Genomic DNA, 18,775 nt, shown 5'->3' with positions numbered 1-18,775 from the left:
GTTAACCCAAATTACGGTAAAAATAGCAACCAGTTTGGCTACCATACTGTTACATGGCCCTACTTATTATAATTGAGAAAATATATAATGTCATTTACCTTACTGAAATCAACAGTGCTATTTTCTCTGCTTCCTCCTGTTCCATTACCTTTAACATCTCCACTTTTTCCAGCATCCAAATTTCCAGGTGCTGACTGCGGAGATGCTAGAAGCCCTAGATTTAAACAAAATACACATTTTCAAAATGGAGTTCACAGCAAATGGACCAATCAAGACACACACTATGCAAGAACTCAATGTGGCAGCTTGCTAAAAGCGAATGTGCAAGTTAATAAACAAAAGTGCCTCATATTAGTACCACAAATTCAACATAAACAAGTTATTTTATTCTGGAAAACAATTAAAGTTTGTTTAAAATAGTTAAAAATCAGATGTTGCCTAAATGGTGGCCATTTACAAAACAGTTTAGAAAAGTAAACTAGAGTGACTTTTGGGGAAGAAGACAAATGTAAAAATTTTAATCCTCACCACCAATGCTTGTGTACAGAACCTACCTGATAGAGGTTCCACACTCATAAATTTGAAAGCCCTAGAATTAAAAACAAAAACCAAAAACATACCCACCATACAATTTAATGCATTATCTGAAGTTGATATTTGATTAAAAAAACCTGAGACTCAGGTTTTGACCATATCAGGGTTAAGACACTTACTGAAATCAACTAGTTTGGTCAACCAAACTAGTGCAACTCTCTGGGTAAACTTATGTAAATGATCATATACATCAGTGAAGCTTAACCTGGTTTGAAACAGTTTACCCTATCTATGCTATGGCCTGGCTAGACTACGATTTAGGCATTCTGTTTGAAATAATCTAGTATAAACACAGCAACATATATTTTATAGGGCTGTCAATTAATCGCAGTTAACTCACGCGATTAACTCAAAAAAATTAATCGCAATCAATTGCACTTCTAACAATAGATTACCAATTGAAATTTATTAAAATATTTGTGGATGTTTTTCTACATTTTCAATATTGATTTCAATTACAACACAGAATACAAAGTGTACAGTACTCACTTTATATATTATTTTTATTACAAATATATGCACTGTAAAAATGATACAAATAGTATTTTTCAATTCACCTCATACAAGTACTGAAGTGCAATCTCTTTATCTTGAAAGTGTAACTTACAAATGCAGATTTTTTTTGGTTACCATAACTGCACTCAAAAGAAAAAAAAACAACGTAAAGCTTTAGAGCCTACAAGTCCACTCAGTCGTACATCTTATTCTGCCAATCGCTAAGGTTGGGTCTACATTGGGGTGGGTGGGAGGTCGACCTAAGATACGCAACTTCAGCTACACAAATAGTGTTGCTGAAGCCGGCGTATCTTAGGTCAATTTACCTGGCCATGAGGACGGCAGCGAGTCGACCGCTGCTGCTCTCCCGTCGACTCCGCTTTCGCCTCTCACCGCGGTGGAGTTCCGGAGTCGACAGCAGAGCAATCGGGGATCGATTTTATCTCGTCTACACTAGATGCGATAAATCGATCCCCAATAGATTGATCACATAGTGTAGACATACCCTAAGACAAACAAGTTTGTTTACATTGACAGGAGATACTGCTGCCTGCTTCTTATTTACAATCTCACCTGAAAGTTCTAACAGGGGTTCGCACTGCACTTTTGTAGCCAGTGTTGCAAGGTATTTACATGCCAGATATGCTAAACATTTGTATGCCCCTTCATGCTTCGGCCATCATTCCAGAGGCAATGCTTCCACGCTGATGATGCTCGTTAAAAAAATAGTGTGTCAACTAAATTTGTGACTGTACTCCTTCGGGGGGAGCATTATGCGTCTCCTGCTCTGTTTTACCTGCATTCTGCATATATTTTATGTTATAGCAGACTTGGATGATGACCCAGCACATGTTCATTTTAAGAACACTTTCACAGCAGATTTAACAAAATGCAAAGACAGTACCAATGTGAGATTTCTAAAAATAGCTACAGCACTTGACCCAAAGCTTAAGAATCTGAAGTGCCATCCAAAATCTGAGAGGGACGAGGTGTGGAGCATGCTTTTAGAAGTCTTAAAAGAGCAACACTCTGATGTGGAAACTAAAGAACTCAAACCACCAAAAAAAGAAAATCAACCTTCTGCTGATGGCATCTGACTCAGATGATGAAAATGAACATGCATCAGTCCGCACTGCTTTGGATTGTTATCAAGCAGAACCCATCATCAGCATGGAAGCATGTCCTCCGGAATGGTGGTTGAAGCATGAAGGGACATATGAATCTTTAGCACATCTGGCACGTAAATATCTTGTGACGCCAGCTACAACAGTGCCATGCGAATGCCTATTCTCACTTTCAGGTGACATTGTAAACAAGAAGCAGGCAGCATTATCTCCTGCAGATTGTAACCAACCTTGTTTGTCTGGGTGATTGGCTGACCAAGAAGTAGGACTGAGTGGACTCGTAGGCTCTAAAGCAGGGGTCGGCAACCTTTCAGAAGTAGTGTGCTGAATCTTCATTTATTCACTCTAATTTAAGGTTCTGCATGCCAGTAATACATTTTAACATTTTTAGAAAGTCTCTTTCTATAAGTCTATAATATATAACTAAACTATTGTTGTATGTAAAGTAAATAAGGCTTTTAAAACGTTTAAGAAGCTTCATTTAAAATTAAATTAAAATGCAGAACCCCCTGGACTGGTGTCCAGGACCCAGGCAGTGTGAGTGCCACTGAAAATCAGCTTGCGTGCCGCCTTCGGCACCCGTGCCATAGGTTGCCTACCGCCGCTCTAAAGTTACACATTGTTTTATTTTTGAATGCCTTTTTTGAACATAATTCTACATTTATAAGTTCAACTTTCATGATAAAGAGATTGCACTACAGTACTTGTAGGTGAATTGAAGATTTTTTTTTTTGTTTACAGTGCAAATATCTGTAATCAAAAATAAAGTGAGCACTGTACGCTTTGTATTGTTGTAATTGAAATTAATATATTTGAAAATGTAGTAAGCATCCAAAACTATTTAAATAAATGGTATTCTATTGTTGTTTAATCACGCAGTAAATTTTTTTTTAAATCGTGCTTAATTTTTTTAATCGCTTGACAGCCCTAATATTTTAACATATGCTAAACTGAATGAGTTAAAGCTGAGCCTTCCCTCTAGGCTTTAACTCAACCATCTTATGCCACACATTAAAGTATACATTGCCCTGCCTATACAATAAACACATTAGAATGCAGTAGCTAATATGTTCTAACATCACACCTTTCAGTCTCAGTCTAGCCAAGGCCTAAGGCTTTGACTAAACTAGAAAAAGCTTTGGAGTATAAATAGTTCATGTTAGCTAAGCCTGATCTAAACACAACCATTTGCCTCGTCAAGACAGGCCTAAACTCCTTATAAGTTTATCATTTGGCATGATACAAGGAAAAAGCTACAAGGAAAAAGCTGTCCCTCAGGACAGGTATCTCAGCGAGCATGTTGTCAGTGGTTCGAATGGAGCAGGCATAAGTCTGCTTATAACCAGACTGAAGACCCAGGAGTTGGTGGGGTGGTGAACCTGGGTGCATAAATGCCCCAAGCCCTTGAGGAACCTAGAAACCACAGCGTGTGAGAATATGAAGTGGCCACTCTCCCTTGGGAGGAAGGTAGAGACGGCTGCCAAGTGCACCCTTAATGATGAACCGCGCCAGGCGCTGCTCTTTGAAGATCATAGGCAATCCCAGAGGAAATGGATCAAAACCTCTGTGGGGGAAACCTTGTGTTTCGTAGCAGCAAAAGAAAAAACTGCCAGTTGGGCAGATACGTTAACCGAGTGGAAGGCTTCCTACCACCCAGGAGAATCCTGTAGAACCGAGGCAGAACAATGCAACTCGGATCGGTTTAGGCCCGCAGCAGGCATGCGGAGATGTGCAAGGATTGCAGGTCTAGGTGGTAAAGTTTGCCGTGACCCAGCGTTATGAGGTCTGGGCAAAGAGGCAGGGGAATCGGTTGGCTACCGACAGGTCTAGCAACATGGTGTACCAGTGCTGCCTGGACCACGCTGGAGCGATCATGATCAGATGCGCTCTGTCCCTGCGGAGTGTTAGCAGGACCTTGCGAACCAGCGGGAGCGGTGGGAAAGCGGACGGCAGACGGCTCGTCCATGGCATCAGAAAAGCAGCCAAGATCAAGCCCTGGGAGAGGCCTTGGCATGAGCAGAACTTCTCTCTCATTCCGTTCCCGCGAGAGCGAAGTTCCGGAAATGTAATGGCTAACATCCGGAGGAATCAACCACTTGAGAGACCGGAAGGAACTGCTGAGGCAATCCGCCAGAGTTTTCCAGTCCCCAAGAGAAAGGACACTACCAGGTCCATCAATTGAGCTGTGCAGGAGACCCAGAGCTGGATAGCTCCCTGCAAAAAGAGGAGGACCGTGCTTCTTCGTGCTCGTTTATGCAACGGGTGTCCGTTGTGTTATCTGTGAACACGGAGACACAAAAGCCTTGTAGGTGCTGCTGAAGCGCCTGGTACACAAGGCAGACTGCTCTCAACTCCCGGACATTGATGTGCAAGGGCAGCTGTTGAGCCAACCAAAGGTCTGGAGTGGGAAACTGACCCAAGTGAGCACCCCGGTCAAGAGATGGGGGCGTCCATCATGAGGGACACTGAGGGTGAGGTGGATGGAACAGCACCCCTGCACACATCAGGGAGGGCGTCGACCCCCAGTCGAGGGAGCGTAGGACGCTCGGGGGGATCGAGGCGACCATGACCATGCTGTCTCTGGCTGGGTGGTACACTGAGGTGAGTCACGATTAAAGTGTACGGAGGCGAAGCCTGGCATGTTCGGTTACGCACGTGCAGGCAGCCATGTGGCCCAGAAAATCTAGGCAAGTTCAAGCCAAAGTTGCCGGGAAGGTCCGTAGACCTTGTACAATGGTTACCAACGCATGAAAGCAAGGCGTAGGTAAGCAGGCTGTGCGATACTGAAGTCCAGAGTGGCCTCAGTTAAGTCTACTCCCTGAGCGGGAATCCGGGTGGATTTCGCTATATGGATCCTCAGGCCTAAACGCAGGAATAGGACCTCGTCGACGCCCGCACGAGTGGTAACTTGGGCCCCGGTGGCCCCTGGAATAAGCCAATCGTCCAGATATGGAGAACGTGTATCCGATAGTGGCGGAGAGGGCGGCGACTACAGCCAGACACTGTGAATACACAGGGGGCTGGATAGAGGTCAGCCGGGAGGACGGTAAACTGGAAATGACGGTTGGCCACAAACCAGAGGTATCTGCTGTGCGGAGGATAAATGGTGATGTGAAAATACGCACCCTACATATCGAGGGCGGCATACCAGTCTCCGGGATCCAAGGATGGGATGACGGTCCCCATGGATACCATGCGGAACTCCAGGTATATCATAACTTGTTGAGCTTCCGCAGGTCTAGGATAGGTCTGAGACCTCCCTTCACCTTGGGGGGATCAGGAACTAGTGGGGCTAGAACCTTTTGTCCCTTTCGACCGTGGAACCTCGTCTATAGCTCCGATGGTGAGGAGCGCCCGCACCTCTTGCAAGAGGAAATGCTTGTGAGAGGTGTCCCTAAGAGGGACGAGGAGGGATAGGCTTTGCCCGATTGGTGATTAGGAGGACCCTGATTTTGGCCCCTTAGGGGTCCCGACCAACGCCTACGACTGCCTCAGCGTCGCCTGCTGGCAAAGCCCTGTCCTTGTCTAGGCGCAGGGTAAGGGCGGCGAGGCTGGGCGGAAAGGTCGGCGGTGAGACATCGGCATGTACATGCCGAGAGGGAGTACATAGTGACCTCGCTGACCTTCGGGCCTTGCAGCCTAGGGCCAGTTTTGAAAACAGGCCTTTGTCATTGAAGGACAAGTCCTGTATAGTGTGTAGCAGCTGCAAGTGAAGGCTTGATAACTGGAGCCATGAAATGCACCTCGTGGCAACACCCGAGGCCATAGCCGTGGCTGTGGAGTCTGCTACCTCCAACAAGGTGTGGAGGGAAGCTCTCGCCACTTTGAGCCCTTTTTCCAGGAGGGCATCAAACTCTTGACGGGAGATCTGACAACCCGACTCCGTAAAGTCTCCCACTAGATGACAAGGGAGCAGGGGGAAAGACGTACATATAGGTGCCCGTCGCCCCTGGAGGATACCATGCACATGCATTCGACTCTCGTGCCTACGGGCGGGATAGTGGCTACGTGGAGATTCATAGTGAATGCCACCCGTCTCGGGAGGTCCTGATGGGCCCCCCCAGGCCGATTAGGGGAGGGCCCAAGGAGCACGCTTCTGCCACCGCCTCATCTGGGGAGGAGGGAGAGGAAAAGCCGGGGCAAGTGGGTCTTGTGTGGGCTCACGCTCCTGGACGACCTGCTGATCTGGTGGGATGTGGGAATCCGGTGGCAGAACCGGACTCCCTCCGTACCGGTCGGAGGGTGGACGACTAACTGTCACCCCTGGTACCCAGTGCTCTGACGGAACAGAGCGCGATGGGAGCACAGGTAGCGCGCCCAAGATGTACAGGGCAGCCACTGATGGAGGTCAGGGTCCTGTCCTGGAGCACCCGGAAGACTCTGGTGTCCACATCCGAATGGATGGCCATGGAGAAGTTAAAGCCCTGAGCGGAGTCTCCCTCTCCAGCTCATGGCGCTCGACGCGGCACCGGGAATCGGTACCCTGAGGCCTACCGGTACCGGGAGCGAGAATGGGACCTGCGACCGGAGCGATGCCGGGAGGCAGGCCGAGATCTCAAGGCTCGACGCCGGGAGTGGCTACGTGAGTCCAGTGCCTGGAGCGGTGCCGGGAGCTGGATCTGCACCGAGTGTACCAGGTCGGGGAATGGGCCGCTGATCGGTGCCGCGGGTACGACCGGTACCGATATGGGGAACGGTGCCAGGACCGTGAACGGTGCCGGCACCGGGCTTGACGACAGGACCGAAAACATCTGCGGGACTGCGATCGTGAACGGTGCCGCTCTGTGGTGCCGACGCCGGGTGGCGTGAGCAAGACAGGCTCGCGATAGACAATATAACCCGCACCGGCGGTACCGGGGGTTAAAGCAGCGCAGGTTCTGCCCTTGCCATTAACACCCTCGCTGTGGAAATGTTCCTGAGTGGCCGGAGTCTACGGTGCTGATACTGTCAGTGCCGCAGCAGGTACCGGCGCCGGGCAGTGCGACATAGTAGAGCGCTCGGGCTGCGGAGCAGGCGGCTCGGACACAGCTTCATAGCGAGCTCGACCACGGTCCGTACCGGGGAGCTTTCCAGCACCGGACACGACGGTTCTTACCTGGCTGGAGTAAATGGTGCGGATATCGTCGGTGCCGCGGCAGACATCGGTGCCGGGCGATCCCACTGAGCATAGCATTCGGCTGCGGAGCAGGCGGCTCGGACGCAGCCTCATAGCGAGCTCGACCACGGTCCATACCGGGGAGCTTTCCAGCACCGGACTCGATGGCTCTTGCCTGGCCGGAGTTAATGGTGCGGATATTGTCGGTGCCGCGGCAGACATCGGTGCCGGGCGATCCGACTGAGCATAGCGCTCGGCTGCGGAGCAGGCGGCTCGGACGCAGCAAGGATATTGTGCCTCTTCATCCTCCAGGCCAAGTGGACGTCGGAGCCAGCGACGGTCGGCGCCGAGAGGCCTTGGCAGTACCGGCGATCCGGTGCCGAGGGAGCGCTCCTTGAAGATTAACCAGAGCTCGGTGCCGAGAGCAAAGGAGCAAGAGCTGCCTCCCTCAGGAGCTGTTTGAGACGAAAGTCCCGCTCCCCTTTGATCTCGGATTAAAGGCCTAACAAATACGGCACTTATCTATGAGGTGAGATTCCTCGAGGCACTTAGGAGAGGATCTCTTGTCGGCATCGGCTTGTGGCCAGCCGAGCATTATAAAACCCTGTGGACCGGGCATCGGACCCGGCACCGGGCGAGGGGAAGGGGATAAACCCCGAACCCCTGCAAAATAAATACTATACTACAAACAAATAAAGTTAACTACAACTATAAACATCTGAACTATATACTTAACGAGAGAAACTACGAGTAGCTAGGGAAGTGGAGGTCAGCTAAGCCGCGCTCCACTGTTCCAATGACCGACACGGGCGGTAAGAAGGAACTGAGGAGTGGGTGGGTCGGCTGGTGTATATATCCGGCGCCATGGTGGCGCCACTCCAGGGAGCGCCCAGCCGACCCACTGAGTTGCTAGGGTAAAACTCTTCCGACGAATGTGCACGCGGCGCGCACACACCTACATGGAATGGATATGAGCAATCACTCGAAGAAGAATGGAGGTTGTTAGTAAATCTGAAATGTTCGTAACTCTGAACAAAACGTTATGGTTGTTCTTTCAAAAGTTTACAGTTGCACACTGACTTAATACAGCTTTAAAATATTACTACGCAGAAGAAAAATGCTGCTTTCTCTTTTGTGTACTTCCAGTTCCAAATGAGGTGTGTGGTTGACTGGTCAGTTGGTTACTCTGGTGTTTGTAATTCTGAGGTAATTAGGTATTTCCAATTCAAAAGGACTTTAGTAGAAATCATAATAGAAAACAGTCCTTTCACTAACAGCATAAATATGATTCTCTTGGTAGACATTTACTGCACTGTAATTATATTTGTAAGAGTGACATCTGTTGTATCTCATTGGTTATTTTCCAAGTTCTGGATCCTATTTCTCAGGCCTGGTCTACACTAGGACTTTAATTCGAATTTAGCAGCGGTAATTCGAACTAACCGCTCAACCGTCCACACCAGGAAGCCATTTAATTCGAACTAGAGGGCTCTTTAGTTCGAATTCGGTACTCCACCCCGACAGGTGGAGTAACGCTAAATTCGACATGGCTAGCTCGAATTAGGCTAGGTGTGGATGCAAATCGAACTTAGTAGCTCCGGGAGCTATCCCACAGTGCACCACTCTGTTGACGCTCTGGGCAGCAGTCGGAGCTTGGATTCTCTGACCAGCCACACAGGAAATGACCCGGGAAAATTTGAATTCATTTTCCTGTCTGGGTACTTTGAATCTGACGTCCTGGCTGGACATCGGGGCGAGCTCCGCAGCACCTGCAACGATGCAGAGCTCTCCAGCAGAGGAGTTCATGTTATCTGTGAATAGAAAGAGGGACCCAGCATAGACTGACTGGGAACTCTTCGATCTGATCGGTGTGTGGGGCGAGGAGTCTGTGCTTTCGGAGCTGCGCTCCAAAACACGGAATGCGAAGACCTACGAGAAGGTCTCCAAAGCCATGAGAGACAGAGGATACAGGCGGGATGCAACGCAGCGCCGCGTGAAAATCAAGGACCCCAGACAAGGCTACCAAAAAATCAAAGCGGCAAACGGACGCTACGGAGCCTGCCACCACTGCCCCACCAGTGACCGTGGACTCTGACGATGGGACAGTGTCGACGGCCAGTTCCTCGGTGATGTTCGCGGACGGGGAAGATGAGGAAGGGTTTGTGGAGGACGAGGCAGGCGAGAGCGCTTACAACGCTGGTTTCCCCGACAGCCAGGATCTATTCATCACCGTCACGGAGATCCCCCAACAACCCTCCCCGGCCATTAACCCGGACCCTGAATCAGGGGAAGGAGCAGTCGGTAAGTGCTTTAACCATGTTAACTTTTATTCTTAATATAACAGGAATCTTAACTGTGTGAAAAGGAGGTCTCTCTAGATATGGGGATAGAACAGAAATCATCCTTGGAGATCTCCACAAAGCTCTCCTTGCGTTAATCAAAAAGCATCAGCAGGAGGTTCCTGGGGAGAGCTGCCTTATTGGGTGCTCCGTGGTAGCACAGTTTTCCGCGCAAGGCTTTCATGAGGTACTCAGGGAGCACTGCCTCCCAGAGCACGGCTGCATCGGGCCCTGGTTCGTGCTAGCTTTCACGCAGCATGCGCTCTCTATCTCCTTCAGTGACCCTCCTCAGGGTGATCTCGCTCGGAGACTCCTGCATCTAATTAGGGTAATTACTGTAATTTTACGCCTGGTCCAAAGTATTTTTAAAAAATCTACGGACAGACGGCATAGCACAGACTCAGCACGCAGCTGCGTGACGAGCGTAACGGAAAGCCAAAGAATATAATGGACGCTCATGGAGGGAGGGGGGAATGAGGACGCAAGGTATCCCACAGTTCCTGCTGTCTCCAAAAAGTATTTGCATTCTTGGATGAGCTCCAAATGCTTCTAGGGTCAAACACAGTGTCTGCGGTGGGTCAGGGCATAGTTCGGCAATTTGCGCACACACCCCACCCACCACCAGAAGTGAAAACAATCCTCTGTTGACTCTTTTACATGTCACCCTATCTTTACTGAATGCTGCAGACAGATGCGATGGTGCAGCACTCAACACCAACATCCTTGCTCCCCCCACGCTATGGATGGCTGATGGTACAAAAAGATGGGTATCCGTCCTCAACATCAGCCTATTGGCACATGGGGCAGTGCAAAAGGACTGGTAACCATGCGTACTAGCATCTGTGAGGTTGATCAAGGGTGCCTGGCCCTAATTTTTCATGGTAGATGGTGCAGTATGGCTGGTAACCGTCCTCATCATTGCAACAGGGGGCTGAGCTCCATCAGCCCCCACCCTTCCTGTGTAAAGAAAAGATTGAATTGCCCCTGGACTAGCAGAGGGATGATGGGCTCCTTCATCCACAGTAATTAATGTCCTGCCTGGACTATCATTGCAGCTGGAGGCTTCCTTCCACTCATTTCTCACAAACAAGTCACTGTGTCTTATTCCTGCATTCTTTATTACTTCATCACACAAGTGGTGGGACAATGGTATGGTAGCCCAGGAAGGCTGTGGGAAGGCCGGAATGAACAGGTGGTGTTGTTGCAGGAGCACCCCCTTGTGAATAGCATACAGCTCCAAATTTATGCAGGATTGGACACAGAGCAGCTGTGCTCTCTGGTTCTATGATACAGTGGTTCTCTAGTACACTTGCCCATAATCTAGGCAGGACTGATTCTATTTTTAGATACCAAAAAGGAGGGATTGACTCAGGGAGTCATTCCCAATTTTTGCTTTTGCGCCCCTGGCTGCTCGGCCAGGGGCACTTATGACAGCACCAAATGGTGCAGTGCAAAAGGACAGGTAACCATGCCCATCTTATTACCATCTTATTACCAATTTATGGTATGGTAGATGGTACAATATGGCTGATAACCATCTCAGCTGTCATGCAAAAGCAAAAGCATGCTGCTGTGTAGCGCTGCTGGCCCGCCTCTGTCAGCGGCATCTAGTACACATACGGTGACATACACAAAAGGCAAAACAGTGTCCATGGTTGCCACGCTATGGCGTATGCCAGGGCAATTCTGGGAAAACGGGCTTGAAATGATTGTCTGCTGTTGCTTTCCCGGAGGAAGTAATGACTGGCGACATTTACCCAGAATCCATCGCGAAAATGATTTGTGCCCCAGCAGGCACAGGGGTCTCAACCCAGAATTCACAGACACAGGCTAGACTCAGTTAATTGTTCGCAAAAATGTATCTTTGCAAGGAATTCACTCCCTGTTTCCCATCTCACAGCTTCCACTGTCTCCAGACCTGACACAGCATCCCCCTCACAGAGGCTGGCAAAGATTAGGCGGCGAAAGAAAAAGACAAGGGACAAGATGTTCGAGGAACGTATGGGCTGCTACCTAGCAGAGGCGGACCAGCAGAGCCAGTGGAGGGAGACCGTCTCTCTGTGGCAGCGCTCACACAGCGAACGGGAGGAGAGGTGGCGTGAGGAAGAGAAGCAGGCGACTGAAACGCTGCTTGGACTAGTGAGGGAGCAAATGGACACGCTCAGGCGCCTTGTGGATGTTCTGCAGGACCGCAGGAGGACAGAGACACCCTGCAGTGTATCTGCAACCGCACTCCCCCGCCACAAAGTCCCATACCCCCCTCACCGAAAATAATCAGGAGGAGGGGCGGCCGGGGACGTGAATACTGTCACTGCACCACAGCACAGTGCTCAAGTATCCAAAAGCTCTCATATCCTACAGTTGCCGAAGTCCTTCACTTCCAGACTCACAGTAGTCCCAATCCCAGTCCCATCCCCTAACTGTCTACTTAATTAATAAAAATGCTTTGCTGTTAATTACTGTTTCCGTTATGTTTTTTCAAAGAAGACTGTGTTTGAATGGGGGGCGTGGGGAAGGGGTTGGTTAATTGCATAGGACAGTCACCTTTCCCAGGGTACAGACACGGGGGCAGGATCAGCAGCGGGTCACACACACGGTGCAGTCAGTAGGCACCCTGGTCGGTATGGGAGGTGTTTTCCAGGATCTGTGTGGGCGGGGGAGATGTGACTTTGCAGCGGGGGAGGGCGGTTACAGATCTTATACAGCGGTCCTTGTCCTGGACCGCTGAGTCACGCAGCTGAGGAATCTGTATCCGTCCTCCTCCACCACAAGGTCACATATCCGCCCGCACACAGAATTCCATAAAGAGGGATGGCAGGCTCCGTTGAAAGAAGCATTCCGGCACTGTGGACCGCTCTAGGAGCAGGAGCCTGTCATTCCTTGAGTTTAGAGGCGGTCTTTACATCACCGCACACCCTACCCAGCACAGTTTCAACCCTTTCACGAAAAGTCATGAATAAAGAAACCTTTGTTAAGTAATAATGGGACATGTATTTTATTTTTACACGTGTGCTGGAAGTGGGGGTAACGGGGTGAACGGGGTATGTAACCGAAGAGGAGAGTCAACAGTAACTGGGTAAAGAAACAGGGGCAGGTTCAGCTTCTCTGTAAAGAAACTGAACAGTCACAGGTCACGCTGCTCGCTGGTATTTGAAGAGTTCCTTGTCGCTGTCCCAGGCGCCTGTATAGGGCTTCATGAGCAAGTGCATTAGCGGGCAGGCTGGGTCCCCGAGGATGACTATAGGCATCTGCACATCCACAACAGTTATTTCGTGGTCCGGGAAGAAACTACCTTCCTGCAGGCGTCTGAGCAGCCCACAGTTCCTGAAAACACACGCATCATGAACCTTGCCCGGCCACCCGACGTTGATGTTTGTAAAACGCCCCTATGGTCCCCCAGTGCTTGCAGCACCATTGAAAAGTAGCCCAATTTCTCATCAGCTGACTGTGGAAGAGGTGGACGATAAAGTGCGAGGAGGAGAAAACGGCGAGGATCGCAGCGGGCTCCGTGCTTGCAGTGCTGTGGCGTCCGCGCTGTCACTGACCAGAAAAGTGCACGAACAGATTGCCCGCAGGCGCTTTCAAGGAGGGAGGGAGGGAGGTTGTGATTGACGGTTCAATGACGACACTTACCCAAAACCACCCTCGACACATTTCTCCCCCCAGCAGGCATTGGGGGCTCTACCCAGCATTCCAATGGGCAGCGGGGACTGTGGGAACTGTGGGATAGCTTCCCACAGTGCACCGCTTCCAAAGTCGACGCTGGCCCCGTGAATGTAGACTCAGAAATTCGAATTAGTGTATTTAGTATGGATACACAAATTCGACTTCATAAGGTCGAATCCACAAATTCGAACTAAGTTGATTCGAAATAGTCTTGTAGTGTAGACAAGGCCTCAGACTTTTGATAAGATGAGATTAATTCAACTAACCTCCCTAATGGATCAGGTTTTCCTTCCAGCAACCCGTCCTCATTCTCTTTATTTAAATAGTTTAACTCAAAGCTGAAACTTAATTCCTCACAATGTTTAATTTTGAATTCCCTTTGTTTCATGGTTTAAATTGCTCACTTAGGAGTTAGTCTGCACTCCTTACTCAGGCAAGATTCCTGATAGGTTCCTTATCGTGGTTTTGTTTTCATGTCAGATTGATTTACTTTTACAAAGTACTTTTACAAAGTTAAAGTAAATGACAATAAGTCTAAGTTCTTAATTGGTCTGTGAAAAGGCAGAGCTATTATGCAGCTCAACTATACTTTGACACACTGAACACTATATGCTATCTATGTATCTATCTACATATATAAATATATCATATCTATATTGTAGCCCTAAGGATTAATCTGCTGGTCTGTATAAATATCTTTCTTATAAATTTAAGTATTTGATGTAATAGGCTTATAGATTTATATTAAGAATAAGTGGCTGTAATGCAAGAGACCTACAGGTCAAACATCCTGTATGACGCTAAGGCAACTGTAGCACATTTTGAGACCCTTACTCAGAAAAGTAATAATAGACAAAATACCTACACAGATGTCTGGAGACCAACAACAGTAAAGGGTGGAAAAAGGGGATTTTTACCACAAATCTAACAAGTACACCACAAATGCGTACATACTTGTCATTCATACACACATACATACTGGTCTATGGGGCAAATGTACCCTAACATTTCCGTGGGGGAAAGATGAAATTTGGGCATAGGGGGAAGGAATTCCGACTAATGCCCTACATAAAAGGTGAGACAGCTCACCATTAGACAGGCAATTCTACCCATCTATCTGCTCCTATCTACTCTTCATTGCCTCCACCTTCCACTACGTATCGATGTTACTCATCTACGACGGCTATTAACTATTAAGGGCCGTAGTATTATTTCTTTTCAAAACTAAGTGAAAAGAGATTTAATCTCCCTTATATTTTATTTTAGTTAAAGCATATAGCATATAGAGTTAAATTAGAAAGCAAACAACTTTGCAGTAACTTCCTCTGCCAGAGGTGTGAAAACACCCAAGGTGCTGCTGCACCAAAGTGTGAGTATTAATCAAGTTTGCATAAATCATAAATATATATCTTAAAGAACTGTGATATTTGTAACTCTGTAATCCTGAACTGTTTTACCATTTGCTTACCATTTTATTGATTTTAATAAAAAGGTCTTTATGACTATATTTGTCTCAGTGTAAGCTCCTGTCATAACCCCGAAGTTCCTTTTATAAACTCTATGAAGACTGATTCAGGACGAACTTTATCTTCTGATCAAACATATTGGCGAGCCAAACCCATACTAATTAATATCCAATAATTATTAATAATATTAATAAAAAATTAATTAATCAAATAAAATAAAAAATAAGTGGATAAATTATATCAACACTACTAACACACCCCAAATCAGGCTACAATATATACTCTTATCCAGCCTATAAGACCATCTGGTATTCTGGGGCACACAGACAATCAAAAAAACTGAATGAAAAGCCCTGTTGATACGGCTTCTCAAAAACTGCATCAGACTGTTGAACCAGGTCACTGTCCTGCCTTAAATTGTTTTCCAGCCCCCAGCCCTCATTCTGGTGATGGAGTTCTCCCATGCAATCTCCATTTGTGAGGAAACAATTCCTGTCTCTCTCCCCCCCAATCTATTAGCTCTAGCCCAATAACAGCTCTCCCACATAGAAAACACTTGCCCTTTGTTTTCCAGGCTGTCAGATACAGAAACATTCATTTATCCCCATGCTGGAATATTGAGGGAAACATTGAGCATGCCCAGACCCTTTCTTGAATCTGCTTTTCATGATGACATCACCAATTCCACTCTGTGGAAGGGGATTCTTGGTATAGCTAAGTAAGGTACTTCCAATGGGGAAGAATCCCACAAAATATGGAGCAGCTTCTATAGCGGTTCCACAGACTCTGTGACAGAGGCAATTTGAGGTTGGATAAAGGCCTAAATAGTAATTCTTCTCTGTCTTCTTACAAAATCTATCTAAAAGAAATACCAAATTATAGTATTTTTTTTTACTTTTTCCTTATTCAGACTTCATTCATTATTGGATTTAATTCAGTACTAGACTCATGGACTGCTGATGGAAAAAGGAGGTCCCATTTGTTAAAAGAAGAAATCAAGAACCAGATCCAAGAAGCTTTCCGCCTCGATCTCCGCCTCAGTGAGAAGAGATCAACATCAAGTTAAGAAAAGACATTGATATCACAGTGTAAATCGGAGCTGCTTTAGGCATTGAGTTGGACTCAGCTATATCTTCCATGCTAACTGTCCTACCATAACTGCATGCACATATATCAAATCCTACACAGTGAATTATTTATTTTTAAAGAGAGTTTAATTCTAGACTTCCTAAAGAAATTAAACTTTCAAGATGTCTAACATTCAAGATGTGTTTTCCTGGCATTACGCAGCCTGTTAAAGAAGCAAAGAATTGATGATTTTTTCCAGAAGAAATACTTGTAGGTTTGCAATTATTACAATTATTTTAGTAAATTATCGGATGCTAAGGAATTGCAGGGCAAAACTATTCTAAATTAGCTAAGTGTTACAATTTATGTTTTTATCTATTAATTAAATTTAAAATAAAATGAATACTAGAGCAAAAAACCTTCAAAGCCTCAAATACAAATATTTGCCTGTTCACTTATTTTTGTTGTCCACAGCCATTCATAAGAAGTTTGCATTCCTCTCTCATTTACCAGCAGAGCCAAAGATGATTATTTTGGTATTTTGACTATTTCTGCCCCCGTTCTGTGGAATTCAGTAGTTCCAAAGCATGAACATTTCTGAAACACTGGTTCTGAATTGCCTTTTCATAGGAGAAACACTGGTGGTACAAGAAAACTGGAAAAGCTAAACATCAAACTTAAGAAATTACTGTAATATTTAATTTGCGAAAGAGAATGCTTTGATGCATGATTGAGTTGTTAGGAGCTAGTGTCTGCACTACAAAGAACAAATTGAAATGGAAAAAGTAATATTTCTCCACCTTATACACCAACTCACAGTGTTTGGGTTATTTCCAAAAATCCCATATATATTAAGCTTCTGAATAACCTAGAACAAGGGACAGAAAAACAAGATATCAGACACTAGAAACTACGTCAGGGAATATCTTCTAAAGACTGGCCCAAAGAAGGTATATCTAGCTAGTCCCTAGAGCTTGGAATGGACATGTAACAGCCAACAAGGTTGTAGCTCTTCATGTCTGTAGAGGGAAAATCTGCACTGCCATGCCCTTGCATAGTGGAATGGGCTCCAATTCCCTTTTGACAATGGAACCCAAAGACAAAAATCAGTTTTCCATTATTCATTCCATGAACCTCCAATCAAAGTGGTTTTGGAACAAACTGATGAATTAAAAACAGTAACAGTCACCAGGATCAGATGGTATTCACCCATGTATGAAACTGCAGAACAGTTAGAACTACTAACTATGGTGTGTAACCTATCACTTGAATCAGCCTCTGTACCAGATGGACTTGAGGATAGCTAATGTAACACCAAATTTTTAAAAAGCCTCCAGAGGCGATCCTGGCAATTATAGGCCAATAAGCATAACACCAGTACAAGGCAATCTGGCTGAAACTATAGTAAAGAACAGAATTCAGACACATAGATGAACACGACTTGTTGGGGATGTTGGCACAGCTTTTGTAAAGGGAAATCATGTCTCATCAATCTACCAGAATTCTTTGAGGGGGTCAACAAACATTGGTTAAGGGTGATCCAGTGCATATAGTGTACTTGGTCTTTCAGAAAGCCTTTGACAAGGTCGCTCACCAAAGGCTCTTAAGCAAAGTAAGCAGTCGTGATAAGAGGGATGGTCCTCTCATGGATCAGTAACTGGTTAAAAAACAGGAAACAAAGGGTAGGAATAAATGGCCAGTTTTCACAATGGACAGAGGTAAATAGTGGGGTCACCCAAGGAGTTGTACTGGGAACAGTGCTATTCAACATATCCATGAATAATCTGGAAAAAGTGATAAACAGTGAGGTGGCAAAGTTTGCAGATGATATAAGTTTATTCAAGATAGTTAAGTCCAAAGCTGACTGCGAAGAGTTACAATGGGATCTTACAAAAACTAGGTGACAGGGCAACAAAATGGCAGATGAAATTCAGTGTTGATAAATGCAAAATAATGCACATTGGTAAAAAATCCCAACTATACAAAGTGATGGGGTCTAAATTAGCTGTTACCACTCAAGGAAGATCTTGGGGTTACTGAGGATAGTTCTCTTAAGACAGTCACTCAATGTGAAACAGCAGTTAAAAAAGCTAGCAGAATGTTAGGAACCATTAGGAAAGGGATAGATAATAAGACAGAAAATATAACACCACTATATAAATGCCCACACCTTGAATACTACCTGTAGTTCTAGTTGCCCAATCTCAAAAAACCACACACACACACACAAACTGAAAAGAAGTGCAGAGAATGACAAGAAAAATGATTACGAGCACGGAACAGCTTCCATATGAGGAGAAGTTAAAAAGAACTGGACTGTTCTGCATGGAAAAGAGACGATTGTTGGGGGAGGGGAGATATGATAGAGGTCTATAAAATCATGAATGGTGTGGAGAAAGTGAACAAGGTATAACACACAAACCGGGGTCACCCAATGAAATTAATAGGCAGCAGATTTAAAACAAACAGAAGGAAGTACACGCACAATGCACAGCCAACCTGTAGAACTCACTGCCAGGGGATGTTGGGAAGGGCAAAACTATAACTGGGTTCAAAAAAGAATCAGATAAGTTGGAGGATAGGTGCATCAATGGTTATTAGCCAAGATGGTCAGGGACACAACCCCGTGCTCTGGGTGTCCCTAAGCCTCTGACTGCCAGATACTGGGACTGGACAACAGGAGATGAATCACTCAATAATTGCCCTGTTCTGTTCATTCCCTCTGAAGCATCTAGCATTGACCACTGTCAGAAGATGGGATACAGGACCAGATTGACCCTTGGTCTGACCCAGTATGGCCATTCTTATGTTCTTAAGAAAGACTCCAGACCAGTGGTAGCCCATGGACCAGAGTTTGAGAGACTCTTCTCGAGGGCATCTCTATGTTAATATTGGATTTTTGGGGGTCCAGAAAACCAAAGAATCCAC

General features: G+C 46.3%; 1 protein-coding gene across 1 annotated transcript in view; it reads right to left on the bottom strand.

Moving 5' to 3' along the window:
* SLC4A7 (solute carrier family 4 member 7) overlaps positions 1-18,775 on the bottom strand; it is a 181,872-nt gene that overhangs the window by 48,173 nt on the left and 114,924 nt on the right. The window contains exon 8 of the mRNA XM_045004742.1: positions 99-214. Coding sequence (XP_044860677.1) covers positions 99-214 — 116 coding nt within the window. The remainder of the gene's footprint in view (positions 1-98; positions 215-18,775) is intronic.

This window comes from Mauremys mutica, chromosome 2 (genome assembly GCF_020497125.1).
Source record: "Mauremys mutica isolate MM-2020 ecotype Southern chromosome 2, ASM2049712v1, whole genome shotgun sequence".
Taxonomy (NCBI): domain Eukaryota; kingdom Metazoa; phylum Chordata; order Testudines; family Geoemydidae; genus Mauremys; species Mauremys mutica.
This window is presented reverse-complemented; position numbering and strand designations above follow the sequence as displayed.